This window comes from Schistocerca gregaria, chromosome 1, assembly GCF_023897955.1.
Source record: "Schistocerca gregaria isolate iqSchGreg1 chromosome 1, iqSchGreg1.2, whole genome shotgun sequence".
In the NCBI taxonomy this organism is placed as follows: Eukaryota; Metazoa; Arthropoda; class Insecta; order Orthoptera; family Acrididae; genus Schistocerca; species Schistocerca gregaria.
Genome location: NC_064920.1, coordinates 360,897,247 through 360,917,505, shown reverse-complemented (window position 1 = coordinate 360,917,505; position 20,259 = coordinate 360,897,247). Strand labels below are relative to the sequence as shown.

At 36.2% G+C, this 20,259-nt stretch overlaps 1 protein-coding gene across 2 annotated transcripts in view; it reads right to left on the bottom strand.

Annotated features, from left to right (window-relative positions):
- Positions 1-20,259, bottom strand: part of LOC126346225 (myoneurin-like) — a 103,256-nt gene that overhangs the window by 36,161 nt on the left and 46,836 nt on the right. For both annotated transcript variants that reach the window (XM_050002168.1, XM_050002169.1), the window contains exons 5-8: positions 17,939-18,079; positions 10,655-10,852; positions 7,660-7,818; positions 435-584 (exon numbers count right to left, since the gene is read on the bottom strand). In XM_050002168.1, the coding sequence (XP_049858125.1) occupies positions 435-584; positions 7,660-7,818; positions 10,655-10,852; positions 17,939-18,079 (648 nt within the window). The remainder of the gene's footprint in view (positions 1-434; positions 585-7,659; positions 7,819-10,654; positions 10,853-17,938; positions 18,080-20,259) is intronic.

The following is a 20,259-nucleotide window of genomic DNA, read 5'->3' as shown; positions in this document are numbered from 1 at the left end:
TGCTGTTCCACAATCTCTTCCACCAAACTGTTTCATTCTAAGTGGTATGTCCAGGAACTGTTTAATCCATATGTGGTTCAACTCAGTAGAAGATGAATGATTGTATGGATATTTTCAGAAAGATGGATCAACAACTCACACCACTTTTAAAATCTTGATGTGAGTGCATGAGGTGTTCGGTGAGCAGAGGACAGTCAGTGGAGGCAGTACAGTCTGCTAGTCACTTTGATCACCTGATCTCTCTCCCTGTGATTTTTCAGACTGAAAGGTCACATATGCTCAAAGTTCGTTAACAATGCCCAAACCCACATCAGCTTCATTGTAAATATTTTCTGGACCAGTTTTATTTTGGCCTCTCTGAAGCTTTTCATATACCTTCCCATGAAGATTGATAAAATTTCATCATTCTTTATAAAGATTGGTAGTTTACATACCTGTATGAATTCGTTTGTGTGCAATCAGATGACTCATATATTTAGTAGAAAATCCACAAGAATCACACATATATGGCCGATCTGAACTGTGAGTGATGAGATGATGTTCTAAGCTGGTGGTATTGGAGAAGGCCTTCCCACAAATATCACCTGGAATGATAATATATTGTATCTGGTTCAAATATTTTCTTATTTAGCTCTGGTTGTTTACAGTTTATTAAAAATATTACATAACTGAAACCAGTTTATGAAAATGAAAAGGAGATTTTCTGTGCCTGGGAGCAATAATAGAGTTCACTAAATATAATTCATTTTTCTAAAGCCAGAAAATAGTTTCATTTCCACATTTGGTAAACTTTTAGTTTCTTCTGGGTCAGACAGACATTAACTACCCCAATTGAAGCTTTGTGCATAGGTTTGTCATCTGGTTAGAGGCTTTTGCAATTTAAAAAATACAGGGATACAGTAACAATAAAAATACCACACTCTTCCAGTACCATTATATAAATCTTTGCAAGGCAATAGTTAACTGTGCTCTTAATTGCAAGAAAGAATAAATACATTCAGAAATCTGTTAAATTCATCCAGAAACTTATGAATTGGCCAGTACTTACCTTCAGGAGCTGTAAACCTGAGTATAGTGTTTGTATTTTTCTAAAACTACAAGCTCCTATTTCAGTAGAGAAAAGAAGGTTGCAAGAGGGGATGCAGAGCAGAGCATTCAGGATTCAGATCTAATGAGGGACCTAAATATGAAAAAAATGACATGACAGAGAGTATGAGATCAAAGATACCAAATCAGAAAGCAGTTACCAGCAGTTCAGAGATGACAAGAGAAGAGGGTGTTGTAGGCTGATAAGTAAACTTGAGTATGGAAAGAGGTGAGAGTAATACAAGTAAAGTATAGTACATGGAGAAGAAAGGGTCACCAACAAAGGTAGAAAATGAAATTTTACTAAGCAATGCTGAAGGTAGGTTAATGTAGGCCGAGGCAAGGAGGAAGACGAGATAAGAGAATAAATATACTGGACAGCAAGGTCTCATCTTCTAAGATCAGGGAAACTGCTACTGGGTGACAGGATCGAAAACAAACTTGTGGTACAGCAACTACTAAGTTATCCTCAGACGAACTGTATAGCATGATCAGCAAGTGGGTACTGCAAATACCCAGACACATCGTCAGCACCCTTTCATGTGTACTGCCAGTTTGGTGGAGGCCATCCCAATGTAGAATGCGGTGCTGTGAATGCATGTCAACTAGTAAATGACATGAGCAATGTTTCAAGTAGCTATCCCTCCAGTGCTCCACTTTTTTTTTTCTACAAATATTTGGATAGGCAGATGTAAATTCTGATCAACACTGATTGATCATGTTAAAGAGATGTATACCATGCCATGACATAGAAAGATGTTAGCTGTCTTTGGTAGCTCCTTGGGGTAATTTTAAGGATAGTGACCATGGGAAGAAGTGAGGGAGACACTACTTCAGAGGTCTTTGACAAGTATGTTGGGTAGGTGGATGCACTTTATTTATTTATTTATTTATTTATTTGTGTTTCTACTGACAGCACATAAAGGTGTGCCTTTAATTGTGATGTGCTAGTTTGTCACAAAGCAAACAAAGTTAGGTCTTGCTATAGCACAAGTAATGCAGCAAAAGCTTAGTTATTTCATCATTTTAATATTGCACTCTATTCAACAATAAATGTATATTTCCTACCTCTTAAACCCCTGTGCATTTGTTACTGATTACAATTTTTACTTTTGAAGTGTTCTGAGTATAAGGTTATAAAATATAGGCTTTCAACACCAGAAATGTTACAAAGATTGAAATTTTTTGTGCTGTCATACTGATAGATTTACCAAGGAAATCAGCTTGATCATGGCATAACAGTTTGATTTTTTTAATAACTTTAACTGTACAATGATTATCGTAGATTAAAATATTTATAAAAATCAGTGTATATAATAAAAACAAAAAGTTGTACCTAAAATTTACCTGTAAGTGAATGGACATTATAAATACCCAATGACTGTTGGAAACAATATGTAGTTAAACATTATCTGAGCAAATGACATTTTACAAATTTGGGTGTTAAAGAAGTCACTGTAAAGAGAGATTTAAAAACTGTAACTACATTTTAATTATGGAAGTGGTTACTCTAAGCAGCATAATTTGTTTAATTGTGGTACCTACAAAGTAAAATTTTGAGGAGAGATTTTGGCAGTAGGAATAAGATTAAGTTTGAAAGTACAAGTACAAAGCAATAAGTACACACTGGATGAGGCTCCCTCCATGTGTGAAGTTCCAAGGCACTTGGACACATAAGAAGTTGAGGTGGCACCAGCGCGTGGATAGGTTAATCACATCAGTCAGTCCTGCCTGTTTTTCACTTAGAAGTCTCTCTCATTGTCTTCATATACAGATGGTATTGCTGGCATACTTTGCTTACTTACACTTAATGCTGTGCTGTGGCATAATATTTTAGGACAATACAGCTACAGCAAAAAAAATTATTTATTCCACAGAAACCTGTAGTAAGAATATTATATGAAGCTGATAGAGCAGAAACCTTTTCAAAGGCCTTGGGATTCCTACACTAACATGCCATTACATTTATTTCCTGAATGGCATTTGTCATTAACACTAACAATGAATTTAGGACAAACTAGGAAATTCATAACTACAATGTTGAAGTAAAAATAAGTTCCATATGCACTGTGCACTAAATAAGGTTCAGAATCCTGATGCAAAAGTCTAAAACAGGTTGCCACAAGACATCACACAGAAAATTGGAATATCATGTGGGATAACAAGTGTAATTTGTGACTAGACTGAGGATTCCTTAGCATGGACACAACATGTTATCTTGTATGGAGAGTCATTGAGAGATGTAGAAGTAAACTCAGGCATGCTCTAGGGAATTGTTTTGGGAACCTCACTGTTCATGTTGTATATAATGCCCTTGCATATAATATTAATAGTAACATTAGACTTTTCGCAGATAATACAGTTTTCTATAATGAAATACTGTCCGAAAAAGGTTGACAAATTTTCAGTTAGATCTTGATAAGATTTCAAAGTAGTGCAAAGATTGACAACATGCTTTAAATGTACAAATATTTAAAATTATGCACTCCACAAAAGGAAAAGAATAGTATCCTAAGACTGAAATATCAGTAATTATTCACAATTAGAATCAGTCAACTCTTACAAATATCCGGACTTATCAATTTGTAGGTATGTGAAATGGAATGATCTCTTAGGCTGTCACAGGTACAGCAGGAGACAGACTTCAAATCATCCACAGGGTATTTGGAAAATGCAGCCAGTCTGCAAAGGGTACTGCGAACAATTCCCTTGTGCATCTGATCTTATAATATATTTATCCAGTTGTGCGACCTGTATGAAATAGGACTAACATGGAATATTAAAGATGTAAAAAGAAGGGCATCATGAATGTTCATAGGTCATTTTAACCCATGGAAAACATTACAGAAAAACTGAAAAACCTAAATTGGCAGAGTCTTGAAGGTTGATGTAAATTATCTCGGGAAAGCCTAGTTACAAAATTACAAGAACCAGCATTAAGCGAAGAATCCAGAGACATTCTTCAGCCTCCTACATATCACTCTCATGGAGATCACAAAGACAAAATTAGATTAATTTTACTATGCACAGAGAAGCTTCAGTAGTCATTCTTCACACACTCCATACACAATACTGGCAGATTGGGGGAAAAATAAAGCAGGTAGAAAATTTTAAAGACCTAGCAGATTGGATAAAGTTCACTATCTCTGAGAAAGGCCCCTTTTATTCATGTTTCAACAAGATAGAAATAGTGTTACACAAGAAGAAACCCAGATATGTGATACTATGCTAAGTACACTCTGCTGTGCACTTAACTGCTGTTTACATTGTAAAGGAAATTATTTGTGAGAGGCACAAGGAACTGGATGGAGAATATATTGAGAATGGAATTAGATTAGGCTGTAAGGATGAAAGACTGACAATTAACTCCTCAGCTTTTGTAAATTACCTTGTAATTTCCAGAATGAGATTTTCACTCTGCAGCGGAGTGTGCACTGATATGAAACTTCCTGGCAGATTAAAACTGTGTGCCCGACCAAGACTCGAATTCGGGGCCTTTGTCTTTCGCGGGCAAGTGCTCTACCATCTGAGCTACCGAAGCACGACTCACACCCGGTCCTCACAGCTTTACTTCTGCCAGTATCTTGTCTCCTACCTTCCAAACTTTACAGAAGCTCTCCTGTGAACCTTATAGAACTGGCACTCCTGAAAGAAAGGATACTGTGGAGACATGGCTTAGCCACAGCCTGGAGGATGTTTCCAGAATGAGATTTTCACTCTGCAGCAGAGTGTGCGCTGATATATCAGCAACTTCTCATTTGTTCTTGAATCTATTCCTCTAATCTTCACCAGTCATTATGGCACCACATATCAAAAGTATCTGTTCGCTTCTTGTCTGAAATGCTTGTCATCCATATTTCACTTCCATACAAAGCTACTCTCCAAACAAGTACATACCCTCAGACAATGCATCCTAACACTTACATTCAGGTTTATGTCAACAAAGTCTTCTTTTCCAGCAATTATTATCTTGCTATTGTCAGTCTGCATTTTATATCCCTTCTACATCAGCCGTTGAACATTATTTTGTTGCCCTAGTAGCAAAACTGATCACTTTTAGTGTGTCATTTCCTAATCTCATTTCCTTGGCATTGCCTAATTCAATTTGACTACATTCCATTACCCTTGTTTAATTTAGTTTATGTTCATCTTATAATCTCTTTTCAAGACACTAGAGCTTGCTCAATATATAAGAATGAATAACATCAGGGATAGGGTAATGCCCTATTTCACATCATGGCTGGCTCTCCCAATGCTCTCAATAAGTCTGAGGGAATGTCATCTACCCAGAGATCTTGTTTCCATCAGATCTTTCAGTGCTCTTCTTGCAGTACCATATCTCATCTTCAACTATTTTTCCCTCTTCTTTTCCTATAGCACTGTCCTCAAGTTTGTTTCATGTAAATAGACATATTCCTTTCAGCTTTCATTCTTTGTATGGTATTGGCTTGTCATCTGTGCTCTTGATATCCATATAGCTGCTTCTCTATTCTCTAAATTACTCCTTAATCCTCCTAAGGCAATCATCTGTCTTTCTTTGCCCTTGTTATCCATATTTATAACATAATAGAATAAACTGTTTGAAGCAGCGTAATAAGTATGGCCTCCCAGTTTTTTATGATGACATCCACCCATAAAATTTTCTCAGTATTCAGTTTTATTATTAGAAAGGAAGAAGGAAGATTGAGTTTAATGTCCCATCAACATTGAGGTCATTAGGGACAGAGCACAAGTTCAGATTATGTCAAAGATAGGGAAGAAAATCAGCTGTCCCTTTCAAAGGAACCGCCCTGAAATTTGCCTGGAATGATTTCCCTAAATCTTGGAAAACCTAAATATGGATAGGCGGATGCGGGTTTGAACTGTTGTCCTCCCAAATGTTAGTCCAGAGTGTTAACAACTGCTCCACATCTTTTGGTAAGTTTACTAATGATGAAATGACATCACTGGGGAATGATTTGCTTTCACAAATGTGGAAAATGGACAACTCTCTTACACCTTCAGGACAGAACTCTCAGGTGGTAAGAGTAAGAGAATGTCTGCAGCACCATCATTCCTCTTTGAAATGGTCCTACTGGGGGTGGTCTCTGTTGTCTTCTGGCTTGGTAGATAGAGGTGAGTCTGCACAACCTACACTGTCTGGTTTTTGCTTCTATACAGGCAAATCTCTCTCCAGACAATGTCTCTCCACCAATAGTAAGTCATAGCACTACTGTATAAGAGACACAGCTTGGTTTTGCAAAACAGACAGGTCCTGCTGATGAAGGTGGGGTGCAAGTTTGAAAGATCAAGTTTGAACTAGTCCAAGACAAATTTTTAACTCCAATAAAATTTATATGTAGCTCAAAAGGTATAGAACGGAACCTCTAACTGGAGGATATTTTATTTTAAAACAACAAAGTCAGCAGAATGAATGGGTAGTACATGTGAACAATAATGTTAAAGTTTAAGGATCTGGCCAGAGCTTTTGTCTTTTTTTTTTTCCTTTTCATATTGTATCTCTTTCATTATTGGCCAACTATTCATATAGTACAAAAAAATTGGAAAACATCTACAATGAGCGCTAGCCACTGCTTCTCATGTGTCTAATCCGTATGTGCTCTAACCTGTTGTAAATCATCTTTTGTACAGTTTTTCATCAACAATATGCATATCACCTCTCCACTAATGTCATTAATGACAGTAATAGGCACCTATGTGGAGTCTAATGCAACTCTTTATTTAAAAGTCACATAAAAAAATGAGTTTACAACAAGTCAATACCTTAGGAATCAGCATACAAAAAACAGATCTAAATTTCTTGACTATATCGATTTACAGCAACTGGCACATATAAATACGCAAATCATAATTTACTTACAAACACAAACTGATCAACAACAGTCACAAAGTTTGGTTACAGCTACTACCAGATTCTACACATATTTCTTAAAGTGGTCTTGTAAAGACACTGATCATCAATGACCATGTTACATGTTGTTGTCCTGTGTCATGGTCTCCACCATTTGCCTGTGGTACACATTTAAGTTATTAGCATTTCCTCTGCAGTCTACAAATTACTGCAAACTACACCTCACATTAACTTCAGGTCAAAGTGCTCGTATGTGTTGGGTATCTCTGTAACAAAATACTTTGTTCAAAAGATCAGCTGGTAATCATCTTTTCTATGAGTCTGTCTGTTGTTGGATACTAGTTCTATTCCTTTTCTTAATTTGTAATTTCTTCTTGGAATAAAAGAAGGAAGTTTCTTGTATTGTTGTTGGTCCACCATAACCTCCCAATCATATATGAATACGTCTTGTGTATCAAACTGTTCTACTTAATAATTCTATTTTGCATTTGTAAATGAAGTACAACAGTGCTCATTAAACACTCCATGCTTTTCTTAAAAACATTTATTATTATTATTATTATTATTATTATTATTATTATTATTATTATTATTAGGAATTTCTGATGAACAAGCAACTCTGAAACAATACCTGGCAAAAACATCCTATTGAACTACACACAACTCAAAACTTCATTACACATTATTCTAAATTTTTAAACTTTTATTAAGCTAGGCCTTACATTTCATGGCTTTTTCGCCTGCATGACTGTGCATATGTAAGAGGAGACTGCTGCGGGTTCGACACTCATAATCACATTGCTGGCACTTATACAGTGGCTCATCAGAATGTTGCAGTCGATGAGAGAGGAGCTGCTGGATCTTATCAGCTGTATAACTGCCTAGAAAATAAGGTAAAAATAAATAAATAAAAACAACAACAGAAAATGTGCAGAGTAAATGCACGAAAACATTTTTATTCTCACTATTGTGAAATATAGTTTTATTATTGTCTAAAAGTGACTTGTTCTCTATTTTAATGTGCTATTCTACCATAAACAAAGTGCAAAACCTCCTGCATATTTTACCAGATATTTTGATATCAGAACTTTGTGATAAATCTATTATAAATGAATTTCAGCCATTTACAATGTATTCTGGAGTATTCATCAACTGAAAGTATTCTAAGCCTCGAAAAATCGATGTTACTTTGAAGTTCTGGGTGAAATACAAGCAGTGGAAACAGTAAAAGTAATCCCACTTACCATATAGTTGAGGCATGGAGAGTTAGACAGGTAGCTGCTGCATGTCAGATCAACACTAGTGTGTGTGTGTGTGTGTGTGTGTGTGTGTGTGTGTGTGTGTGTGCGTGCGTGCGTGCGTGCGCGTGTGTGTGTATGTGTTAGCGTGTTACTTTAAACAAAGGACATTGTTCAAAAAATTATCTATGTGCTCTTCTACCACTCAGAGCCCCAACTACACTGTGAGTGAAAAAGAGCTGGGAAGGTTTTTATGTAGCACTGATGAAGACAGAATGGAAAGGTAATTGGTGATCTCTTATCCAAATGCACCACTTCAGCACTTGCCTTAAGCACTTCATGGAAACCATAGAAACCTAAGTATGGACACTAGGAGATGGATTTGAACTTCCACTTCCCAAATGTGAGTCTAGATGTCAACCAATGTGTTGCCTGACTTGGTTACACTGTGAGTAGTTACCTTTACTCATTCCATTGTTAAATTCTGAAGGAAAAAGTATTTTGTAAGGTATAAAGAAGAATATAACTACAATGATGATAATTTTTTGCAGCTTTTATTCCTGCAAACACACTATTTTGATATCATACATCATATTATTATTTATAAAAGCATCTTCCTTTGCATTAAAAATGAAAATAAAAAGATATGAGTGCTTGGCTTGTGGATCACTTTTCTTAAAAAGGCCTTTGACACAAATGTTACAAATCAATTGTGCAATATCTGAGCACAGGGCATTTTAGTTTCTATGCAGTATTTCATCCAGAAAAATTCTTCAACATCAATCCTTCAATTATAGTTAAAGAGTTTAACATTGATATAAAAGTGGGAACTGTGATATTACTACTAGACACAATTACAAACAAATGAAATGTACAACCTTTCCAGATAATTGTTGGTTAACACTAAGGAAAAGTTGCACATATCAGAAAAAATTATTGCTTGCAATTAATCAATTTAATAACAACAATTGAAAGCCATTTAAAAATTATACTGTTGTAATGTTCCTCACGTTTTTGACGAAATAAATGTCACTGTAACATTCCACATCAATGTGCTACTTGCTCATGGAAACAAAACAAAAAAAGAAAGATTACACAAATTGAGCATATTTTGTGTGTTAACACATTTAACAGACGTGACATCTTCATCAGATTTAATTATCTGCACTTTTGATAATTCTGCTTGTCAACTTCCAACCATTTGGTCAGTGGCATAGCGAACATAACTGGTGCCCGGGGCATTACACTTTGTTGCCCCCCCACCCCCCGGCACCCGGGCACAACACTTTATTGGTGCCCCCACCACCACCAACATATCCTCCTCCTCAGCACCTGGTGCAAATACTACATTTTGTTGGTGCCTCCCCCATCCTCCCCTCCAGAAACACATATTGTAATATAATATATAGTAATTATTATATTTTCCAGAAAATATTTTTTGTTTTGGATAGCATTTGGCACCCCAGCACAAGTGGCACCTGAGATGTAATAGACTCCCTGGCCTCCCTCACTATGCCACTGTGTTTGGTATTATATTATTTCATGGTAGACTCATATTGAAAGTATTCTCTCTCACAGTATGGAATAATTTTTTGAAGGAAAGATTTGTCCATAGTTTCTGTTTCAAATTAAGTCACTGTGGAAGCTCAGCAAATATTTGATTATTGTTCACATGCCTACCGAGTGCCCAATGCCTCAACTGTATGGTGAATGGTTATCTGCACTTGTTCCATTGACTGTAATCACTATTGTATCCAGGTTTTTATTTTATTTTTTTGTTGGCACATTTCTGAAGTTGTGCTTGCTCCCTGCTGTTAGTTACACTATGTCCAAATAACTCAGCATATTTTAGTGAGAGAATATTTCGGAATGGATTCACCTGACACAACCAAAATCAGTTTCAGTCACATGAGAAAAAATATCTTTGCAAATTGTATGTCAGATAATGTTCATACTTTAAGGACATAAATTAGTCTCAGAAGGTATGAGTAGCATAGAGCACAAAATATATGCTACAAGATAAAAAAAAGACTCCAATGAAATGTTTTAGTTACTCACATTCAAATTCTGAGAGAAAGACAGGAGGTACAGAACAGAAAGAAAAAACAGTAATGGGGTTTAATAAATGAAGAAGATCAGATGAGAGGTTAACTGGAATTGTAGTCAGATTAGTACATATTGAACGATATATTAAAGCTATGCTTTCCCATACATTAGTGCTCTCTGACACTTTTACGCAGGTGACTGTGGCAGCTACTAAAGCCAATCAAAGGATTAAAGCTACTGTAATTGCAGAGCATCAATAATGTAAACATTATTTCATCATTTATTATTTATTTTGTTTTTCATCTGAAAACTGAAGTATAAATCCAAATCTACTTCTGAAAAAAATAAATAAATAAAACAAAGTTGTAAGAAAAACAGCCTCTCTTGTCATAATTTTAATCGGCTCTTTTCCAACAGACACAATACGACTTACAGGTATCACATTTGAAAGGTGGTCCCTGGAAATGTTCTGTCTTCATGTGGCTATAATAATCTTTGTTAAGATGACACACAAAGCCACAGAGGCCACATTTATATGACATTTCGCGGGCATGGACTGCAGCCATATGTTGCTCCAGCTGAGATATATCACTAGTTGTAAATGTGCATAGGTGGCACAACTTCAGCTTTCCTGTAACAGGAAAGAAATATTTGCATTTATTACATAAACTCTAGTTCATACTACTTCTTGCTAAAGTAATTCCTGCATTTCTCAGAGCTAAGTTTCATATATTGTTCTTCAGGACGTATCCATTGGTGCATTCTTTCAGATACATTAGTAATGGTTCCACAATATACATTTCAAAGATTTGTTCAAGAACATTGTACAAGCAGAAAAATCACTTTTGGTGACTTAAAATAACACCACATGTTTATTTTTTGTAAAAGCTTTTTTTTGGTGGGGTAGGGGGGGGGGATTTTGGAAAACAAACTCAAGTATATCTATATGCAGCTATTGCCTACGTCCGTCAAGTGTGGCTGTTTCGTGTGTGTATTGGTACCAAACAAACACCATTCCTTGGCCAATATTTCTTCACTTCTTCATCAGGATAGAGAAAAAATCTACTCACCAAGAGGTGGCAGAAAAATATGCACATGAAAGGTATTACATATGCAAGCCAGTGGCTCCTTCTTCTGGTAGAAGGGTTGAAGGGAAAGGAAGAGGGGTGAAAAAAAAAGGACTGGAGGAATTTAGGAAAAGTGATAGAGTACAGAAAAGTCATTCAGGACCCGAGTCAGGGAAGACTCACCTGATGGGATGAGAAGGAACGACTGATTGTTGAGAGATTTGAAAATATGAAAGCTTAAAGGTGAAAGAAAGGATAATACTCACGGCAGAGATTACTGCTTAAAACAGCATGCATGATTTAATAAGAGTGAAAACCTAAGTGCATTGTATCTAGTAGAGGTGGGAGGGGGATGGTGAAAAATAGACAGATCAGAAAATGATGTAGAAAACTAAAACAAAGTGAAGAATGGAATAGTTACTGTGAAGAAATGCTGAGACCAAAGAAACTGGGTGGTAGTCATGCCGATATGTAAAAGGCTGAACAATGCTTGTATAACAGCTGGTATATGACACATGTTGTTTCTCAGGTGGCTCTCCCTCTGATAGTAAATGTTTCGCCAGTTAAAAGGGCTGGTGTAGATGGGAGTAGGAGGTTGCATAGGGCAGGTTTTGCAGTGGGCACAGTCACAGGGGTAGGAGCCATAGGGTAGGGAGATGGGTGCAGAAAGAGCATAGGGCTGACAAAAATATTGTGGAGATTGGGAGGGTGACAAAAAGCTATTCTTAGAATAGCTTTTGATGGGCAAAATCTCAGACAGAATGGACCTCATTTCAGGGAATGATTTTAGGAAGTCAAGGCTTGTTGAAGTAGCTGATTAATACATTCAAGACCAAGATAATACTGGGTGACAATTGGTGTAATCCTAAGTTGTTTAGTTGTTTTTTTGAGGGATCAGCAATACCTCACCAAAGGCCAGCTACACACTTCTGTCCACATTAAACCTGCTAACAAACAACAGTACTTACATTTTGACAGTTTCCATCCTTTCCATGTGAAATGTACCCTCCCATTCAGCCTTGGTACTTGATGAAAACATATTTATCGAGATGCAATATCTTTACAGTAATACTCCACCATTCCCACCTCAGCCTTCACTTGGCATAATTACCCCACCAGCCTAGTTCAAAAGCAGATTCCCCTGGCCATCACATCCAGTCCTGGTACTGCTGATCCCTCCAACAAACAACTTAGGACTACACCACTTGCAAACAATATTATTCTGTCCTTGAATGTATTAACCTGCTATTTCAACAAGGCTATGACTTCCTCAAATCATGCCCTGAAATGTGATCCATTCTACTGAGATTTTGCCAACCCCACCTAGAATAGCTTTTTGTCACCCTATCAATCTCCGCAACATCCTTGGCAGACCCTACACTCCTTCTGGAACCATCTCCCTACCATATAGCTGCTATCCCTGTGAGCACTGCTGCTGCACGACCTCCCCAGTGCACCCTCCTACCACAACCTATACCAGCCCTGTAACTGGCAAAACAAATACTATCAAAGGAAGAACCATCTGTAAAATGAAATGTGTCATATATACCAGCTGTTACGCAAAAACTGTTCAGCCTTTTACATACTGGCATGACTACTACCCAGTTATCAGTCAGGATGAATGGCCATAGACAGCGGGTCTATACTGATAACACACAGTATCCTGTTGCAGATCATGCACTACAACATGACAGTTGTGACTTTTGTGACTGTGTGAATCAATGGTGCGTGTTTCTCTTTTTCTGATGAAGGCTGTGGCCAAAAGCTCAAGTGTAAGTGCCTTTTAAATTTGTCTTTCTGCAACTTAGCATGTCACCTTTACAGCAAATAGCAATCTGTCTTTTACTACATTTCTGATATTCTTACGCGGAGTTTCCATAGTTTGCTTTAGTGTAACTATTACATTTTCTGGGGGCAGTTGGTGCTGGAAAATTGTGCTTTGCATGTGCAGGTGGTTGGGGATGCACAGTGAACCCATACAGTGAATGACAGTCAAATAGCAACTACGGCTGAGTTGAGGTTATCATTTGTGGAATTCAAGGCTGTATGTATGTTATACTGGAAGTATGAAAAAAATCATTAAGTACGAAGGCAATGACAGAAAAGTTTGGAAAACAGCCACCTGCATGACGAACGATTGCTTGTATATAAGGTAAGTTTGAACTGACAGAGCTGTTGGAAATATGGAGTAGACAGATCCAGTTGATCACAAACCAACACATGTCTGAAAAATCAACAGCATGTACAAACTTAAAAATGTGTGTGCCACTGTACTGTCAATAACAATATTTATTTGCAACTAGTTTTGGTTTTAAACCATCTTCATGGCAGGAATAACATGACAGATATGTTATGTGTCATATATGTCTTGAGATAAAGTTAACAAGAAATACATCGACTGCAACTAAGATCAAAATACATCCGATAAATCAATTTTAACAAATGTGACCAAACGAAATTAACAAGAGGATTGTGTGGAACACTCAGTATTATCAGTGTGAACATTTGGATCATGGATGAAGACACTGACAACCACAACATAAGAGGTGTGGGAAAGTGGGACACTGAGAGTGGGATTGTAGAAGTAAAGAACATAGTGGAACAGGATGGAGTGCAAATAATCAACAATTTAAACAACAACAAGAGGTCCACCACTGCCGAGCTGTGCTTCCAGGAAAATTTAATGTTACACAAATAATGTATGTACAGGTGGAATGTTGCTTGAGTGGTATGGTAGGTCATAGAGGACAATGATTTTAGTTAGACACATGTGTTCATGTGCCTGTAGCAAGTCTGGATGTCATAGGAAAGAGGGACTTAAACTATCCACAGCAAAGCTTATGTGAGGTGGCAGAGAACAATGTACAATCGCTAGGTACATCCCAGTTCCGGGAAAATATCAAAGTTTTGCTCCATATAGGTGAAGGGTACTGCACAATCTATGGTTAAATCTCGTGTACAAGCATGTGCTAAAACTGCCATTGGGCAACACATGGTGGAACTCAGGGGAACATTTCCCCAAATGCAACAAACTGTTGCCAATGACATACCACCTCATGGTTTCTCTCTTTCTGAAAGATAAACCAAAGGGTGCAAGATAATAAAGAATCAATTCAGGCGCTAAAGTGCTGCAAGGTATAGAGAAATTACATTGGGTGAATGTGGGCACAGAATTACCTGTAAATGTCTAATGTGTGGTGGAACCCTGGAAGAAAAAGATGAGCTAGATAAGGACAGTGTTCTGTGCACAGAGGTATTGCATACATACAGGAAATAGATGGTGTGTGAGATGTGCCCACTGGTGTTGACAATTTTGGGACTGTAGATGTGGTTGCCAGTTCAGATGTTCTAGATGAAGATGATCTAGACAGGATGTGTTTGGAACCTAGCAAAGAGCAAGCCACCATTCAACTGCATCAGTGACACAACACGGGATCCTATCTGGGAATTAATCACTTGTGTACCTTAAGCCATATAGAATGCCTCATCATATACACCCAGTATTGGAGGAATTCATTAACTGACAATTTTGTGAGGGCATGACTGAGGAAAGTACCAATCAGTGGCATGCACCTGTGGTGACAGTACCGAAGAAAAGTTCCGACAGTACAAAGAAGTATCAATCCTGCTGTGATTACAGATAACTCAACAGTCATATGATTAGAGACATATATGAATACTGAATATAACAGAAACACCTGATAATTTGGGAAAATATAGGTACTTTTCCACAACATATCTAAGCAAGCGATATCATCAATTGGAATTAGTATCAGAGAACCAACAAAAAACTGCAACTATAGTTTCTTGGGATCATTATCAGTATCAATGAATGCTGATAGGTTTTAAAAATGTACCAGCAACATTTCAACAGTTATAGGTCAGAGCTTTGTGTGAATTACAGAGAAACATTGTACGATATACCTAAATGAAATTATTGTGTTTGAAAAAAAAATGATGGAGCATATACAGTAGTTGGGGAAGGTTTTTAAGAAATTGAATGCAGCAAACCTAACTCTTAGCAGACAGAAATGTCATTCTTGGGACATGTAACTAGCGAAGATGAAGAGAGGACAGCTCCGAGATTAGTGAATGCTGTAAGAAGTTTCCCCACACCTCAGACAAGCAAAGAATTACAATTGTTTTGGGGGTTAGCTCATTACTATAGGTAACAGGTAACGGAAATTGCATGTATAGCATGACCTCTCACATACTTGTTAAAGAAAAGCATGAATTTCCATTGGAAATTGGAGTGCAAAAGCATGTTTGAAAAATTAAGAGAATTATTAACAACTAGTGCTATATTGGTCTTTCCAGATTATGAAAAAGAACTCATTTTATCATGTGGGCACCCCAATTATGTGATAGGCTGTGTTTCAAGCCAAGAAGTACAGGTGAGGAACATCTGGTTGCTTGCACATCACAGCAATTGAATGAAGCAGAAGGGAACTATTTCATCATTGAAAAGGAGATTTTAAGCTTGATATATATGATGTGAAATATTTTATTTTGAGGCAATCTCACAATGTGTTAAAACTACTGTGTAATTTTGTGTAGCATAGCAGTCTCTTTCCTCTTAATTCACTAACTTTGGCTTTCATTAGGATTTCACATAAACTCTTTTCTCTTGTTAGATTTATGGTCTCCAGTTTTATATTTCTTGGGCTTTTTTTTAGTATTATTTCTATGTTTTAGGGCTTCGTGCCTCCATCTGTACAAAAGGAATTATTATATGATTACTTTGTTGTCTGTCTGTATGTCAGTCTGACTATTTAGAACCCATTTTGTCAGGAATGGGTAGATGTATTAAGTTCAAATTTATGTCTTACATTAAGGTCTGTCCGTGGTTGTCTGGAAATGAAAAAATTTAAGCTACTAAGTAAATACAATGAAATGATTTATGCATTTATGGCACAGATTTTGATACTAGCAAACCACTCATCAAAACCTGTAGGGCACTTCCCATTGACGTAGATTCACGAAATTTGCCAAGAACCAAGGTTACAGGTTAGGAGCAAAGTAATAAACTCTGAATATTGTTAAGCTATAATTATATCATCTAAAAATATCTCTTTGCCATTAGAACATACATTGCATTCATGATCTGTCAAAAGCATAATAGATGAACATTACTGCATGCAAACATAAAATAAAAGTTATAGTCAAGTTTTATTAAATCTTATATGTCTACACGTATAACTGAAGCCCCCTGCTTGCTTCTTTCTGTATGTTCAGGCTAGTCTGAGGAATTACTTCGAGATTTTGATAAGTTCTTGGAAATCCTGAGACTGAAATATTGCCAATACCAATGTCGATAACAGGCAAAAATCATTGAGATCCTTGATTCCCGTAAGTGATGAACTACAAGTTTGCATAGAACCCCTAGTGCATGAGTCCTACGCACACTTGGCTAATTTTTTCTGCCTCAATCTTATCAGTTATGATTTTCAGCTTTTTCTTTTTTTTCCCCTCAATTACTACTGCTTGTAATTCTTAAACATTCCTCTTCTTCCTCTTCTTATTACACTAAGTCTCATAAAATTTTAGCTTTACCTTGATCAAATTTTTGCTCTTTGAAAGTCAGATATCTTCTTTTCTCTCAATCCATGTGTTATTAGGTACCATCCTAACAAGCAAACCTTCGAAACTAAGAAAGGGGTTCAGTATTACACTTCATATCAATGTAATCAATCTGTTCTGATACAGATTTACTTTTTGTGTTATGATCTAAGCTAGGAATTTCCCTAACTGATTGCAACAGTTTTAATTTACAGTAATAGCTACAACATTGGAGTCACAATGTATACCACAAATAACCATAAAATAAAAAAGTAGCTGTGCCAATGTTAATTCTTAACACCTGCACTGGATACAGCCTCTATCATTAGATGTATGAAGGTGCTGTAACAGCATTGTTGCATTCACTGTTGTTATGCTTAGAGGGTATTAATATTACAACATAATGTCAGAGTTAAAAAATGACTGTTGAAGCCTGACAAAATAAAAGTTTGTTTCAGTGCAGTTATTGTAAAGTTTCTTTTCACCATGCACAGAGTTAGACCAATCAAAATTCATAGTGGCAATTTAATAATTAAAAGTCTGACGCAAAAGCCCCACATGAATGAAGATTCATTCACATACTATGATGATAAACAATGTATATTATCACAATCACATGGTCATAAAACTATAGACAGCATATATCAAAGGGGAAAATTCATTTCAAAAAGCTATAAAATTACAAGAAGCTGAATGGCTGACCAGTACATACCTTCAGGTGGTGAAATTCTTTCTACTGTCAATCAATGCATAAAAATAAATAGCTATCCTAGTTCTTGGAATTGTTATTCCTTTCTTAGGAAGGAAAGAATTATAGTTTGGGGGAGGTTAGAAAAGAGAGGCAGCACGTCACCCGTACCCAGATCAAGAGAGAACCACCTATTGTGAGGATGAGGGGACACAACTCTTAACAGTTAGGATTGTGGTGGGTATTTCAAGGTCTGTACATTAATAAATGTTACTTTAGTCCTGCAGCCACGCATTTTAATCTAGTAATACTGATTTTCATTTTTTCCTATGTAATTACAGGACAAGTCATGTACATCACGGTTTTCCACAGAGAGCAAGCAATACATTTGGCCAAAACTCACCTCTCTTTTGTTTTTTGTGATGGAGGCAGAATCTCTTGTGACAAGTGCTTATTGCATTCTTGAAAGCAGTGATACGAGATGTAGGGTTAGCCGAACGTAGCAATTTGTGTTTGTTCCGCCAGTGCATCCTTCGTTTTTTAGCTGTAACATGTTAATGCACTTTAAAATGGGTTTTACTTCTTAAAAATATAATATCCATAGAATAAGTTTCTTGAACAATCTCCTGCAGAATTTTTCAAATTATTTGCTTTCTTTAGAATGAAATGTCTCCTGCATGGCTTGATGCACCAAAATCTTTTTAACCAGACACAATTCACATTCTTATTTATGATGTACTTGGATATCTTCAGTGTCCTGTCTTCACTAAAACAGGACCTGAAACACCATTTCATTACCTCAAGTCATTGCACATTATGTACTTTCTTTGCCCTATTTCATACCTTTCCTCTAACAAAGAAATCATGTAAAACTCTAAACGCTGAAAATTCAGTGTTACATGTTATCATAAGATAAAAGAAGTCACCAAAACAGTTAAATCAGATGGTGGTGTGTCAGAAGACAAGGTAATATAATAATACTGTATTTTCAGAATCGATAATGAAAACATAATGTGAGTTAATTTTATTCTAAATATTTTTTCACAGAATCCATATTTAGCCAAATGCCCCCTGAATAAATATTTCATAAATTATTATAACTTTTTCTATGCACAGAATTATGTATGCCTGTCTTCAGTGCTATGTTTTATGAACTTTACTTAAAAGCTGCAATAAAGCATACTCGAAGTCAACATAAATTTCTCAGAAATACTCTCCTTTTTTTAATGACAGAAGTAATCTCAGGGAAACTTATGCAAGGGAATGTCTATAGTAAGTTTAATTAGTTTGAGACAACATTTGCCAGTGCCTGTCCTTTGCCAGTGTTCAAGTGCTCCAATTAAATCTTACTAACTTTATCTTAGTATGATAACTGTAATTTTTTATTTTAATTTAATATTTTGATGGGAAATCATTAAAAAATCTGTAAATCAAGAATTTATCTAACAACTGTTTATTTCAGATTGTATAATGTGCCAATAATTGGAAATGCATTGTTTACTTAGTAATTTACAATTGAGCAGGGTATTTCAAGAGTATAATATAATAGAACCAGCTGCATCACTACACAATATATCTCCTGAATGATTTTTATTTACATTTGTCAGTTTGGATGTTACACCTGGCAGTGCTGTAATTCCATTGGCATAACTGTTCTTCCACCTCCACTGCAAACAGTACAAAATGGAAACAGTAAAATAAATAGAGGAAATGATATAATTTCTGTATGCAGTAAGGTCATCTTAAAATGAATGGGATAGCAGGCATGCTTCAGTAATACTTCACAATTGTCACTGAAGCAAGTGGTCTTATCTAGTGATGAAAGAACTTTGGTTCAACAGTGTACATCGCATGTCACAAATATAAATGCCACCTATGAAGTAAAGCCAATGGACTAACCTGGTGTCAAATACACCAACAGCTTGGTGAGCAAATGACAGATTATGGAAAGCTTTTTTAGGACATCACCTGCCAATAGGCTCCACTCAAATGAGTGCACTTGGTCTCAAATTAATTTTACATTCCCATAACTGAGAGTGGAAGGTAACATGAAGTATGGATGTTTCCCACATTGTATTTTGAACGTAGTGCCAGGAAAGTAACTTACTCTGTTTGAAAAATCTGAACAACCTTTTTTTATAATATTCTGTAAAGAAATTCCACAAAAAATGATTATTTTTATTGTTTGTCAATCAGTTAGAATGGTCTAAATTGTTAAGTAATATCCAATATTTAATCAGAACTATTCTGAAAGTCAGAATAAAAGGCAAGACATTACAAAGACGAAATAGCAAATTATACATATTAATGCTCCACTATAAATTGTCTTAAAACAAAGTACAATTATGTTAAAAGTTTTTAGTTTACAATAATTAATATTATATTAAATCATTCATATGTCCCATTTTCTGTGTCTGTGTGCCCAAATTACCAAGAGCATGTTTGTAAAGTGGTAGTTCCTGGAGAAAGCTCATGGTGACTAGCTGTTTACTCTAGCAGAGAGAATAGTAAAAAATTGTTTAAATTGAAAATATGAAATTTTTCCAATGCAAGATGATGTAATCAGTTTTCTGCAACTGATGGACAGCAAAGTAAAAACTGTAATTAATGGTTGATGTATACAAATGGATTTGATTTTCTAGATGATAATGAGCATCTAATCCCATGGTCCTCAAAGTTCAAGGACCATCAATAAGAGATTTTGATATGAATTTCGAAACAGCT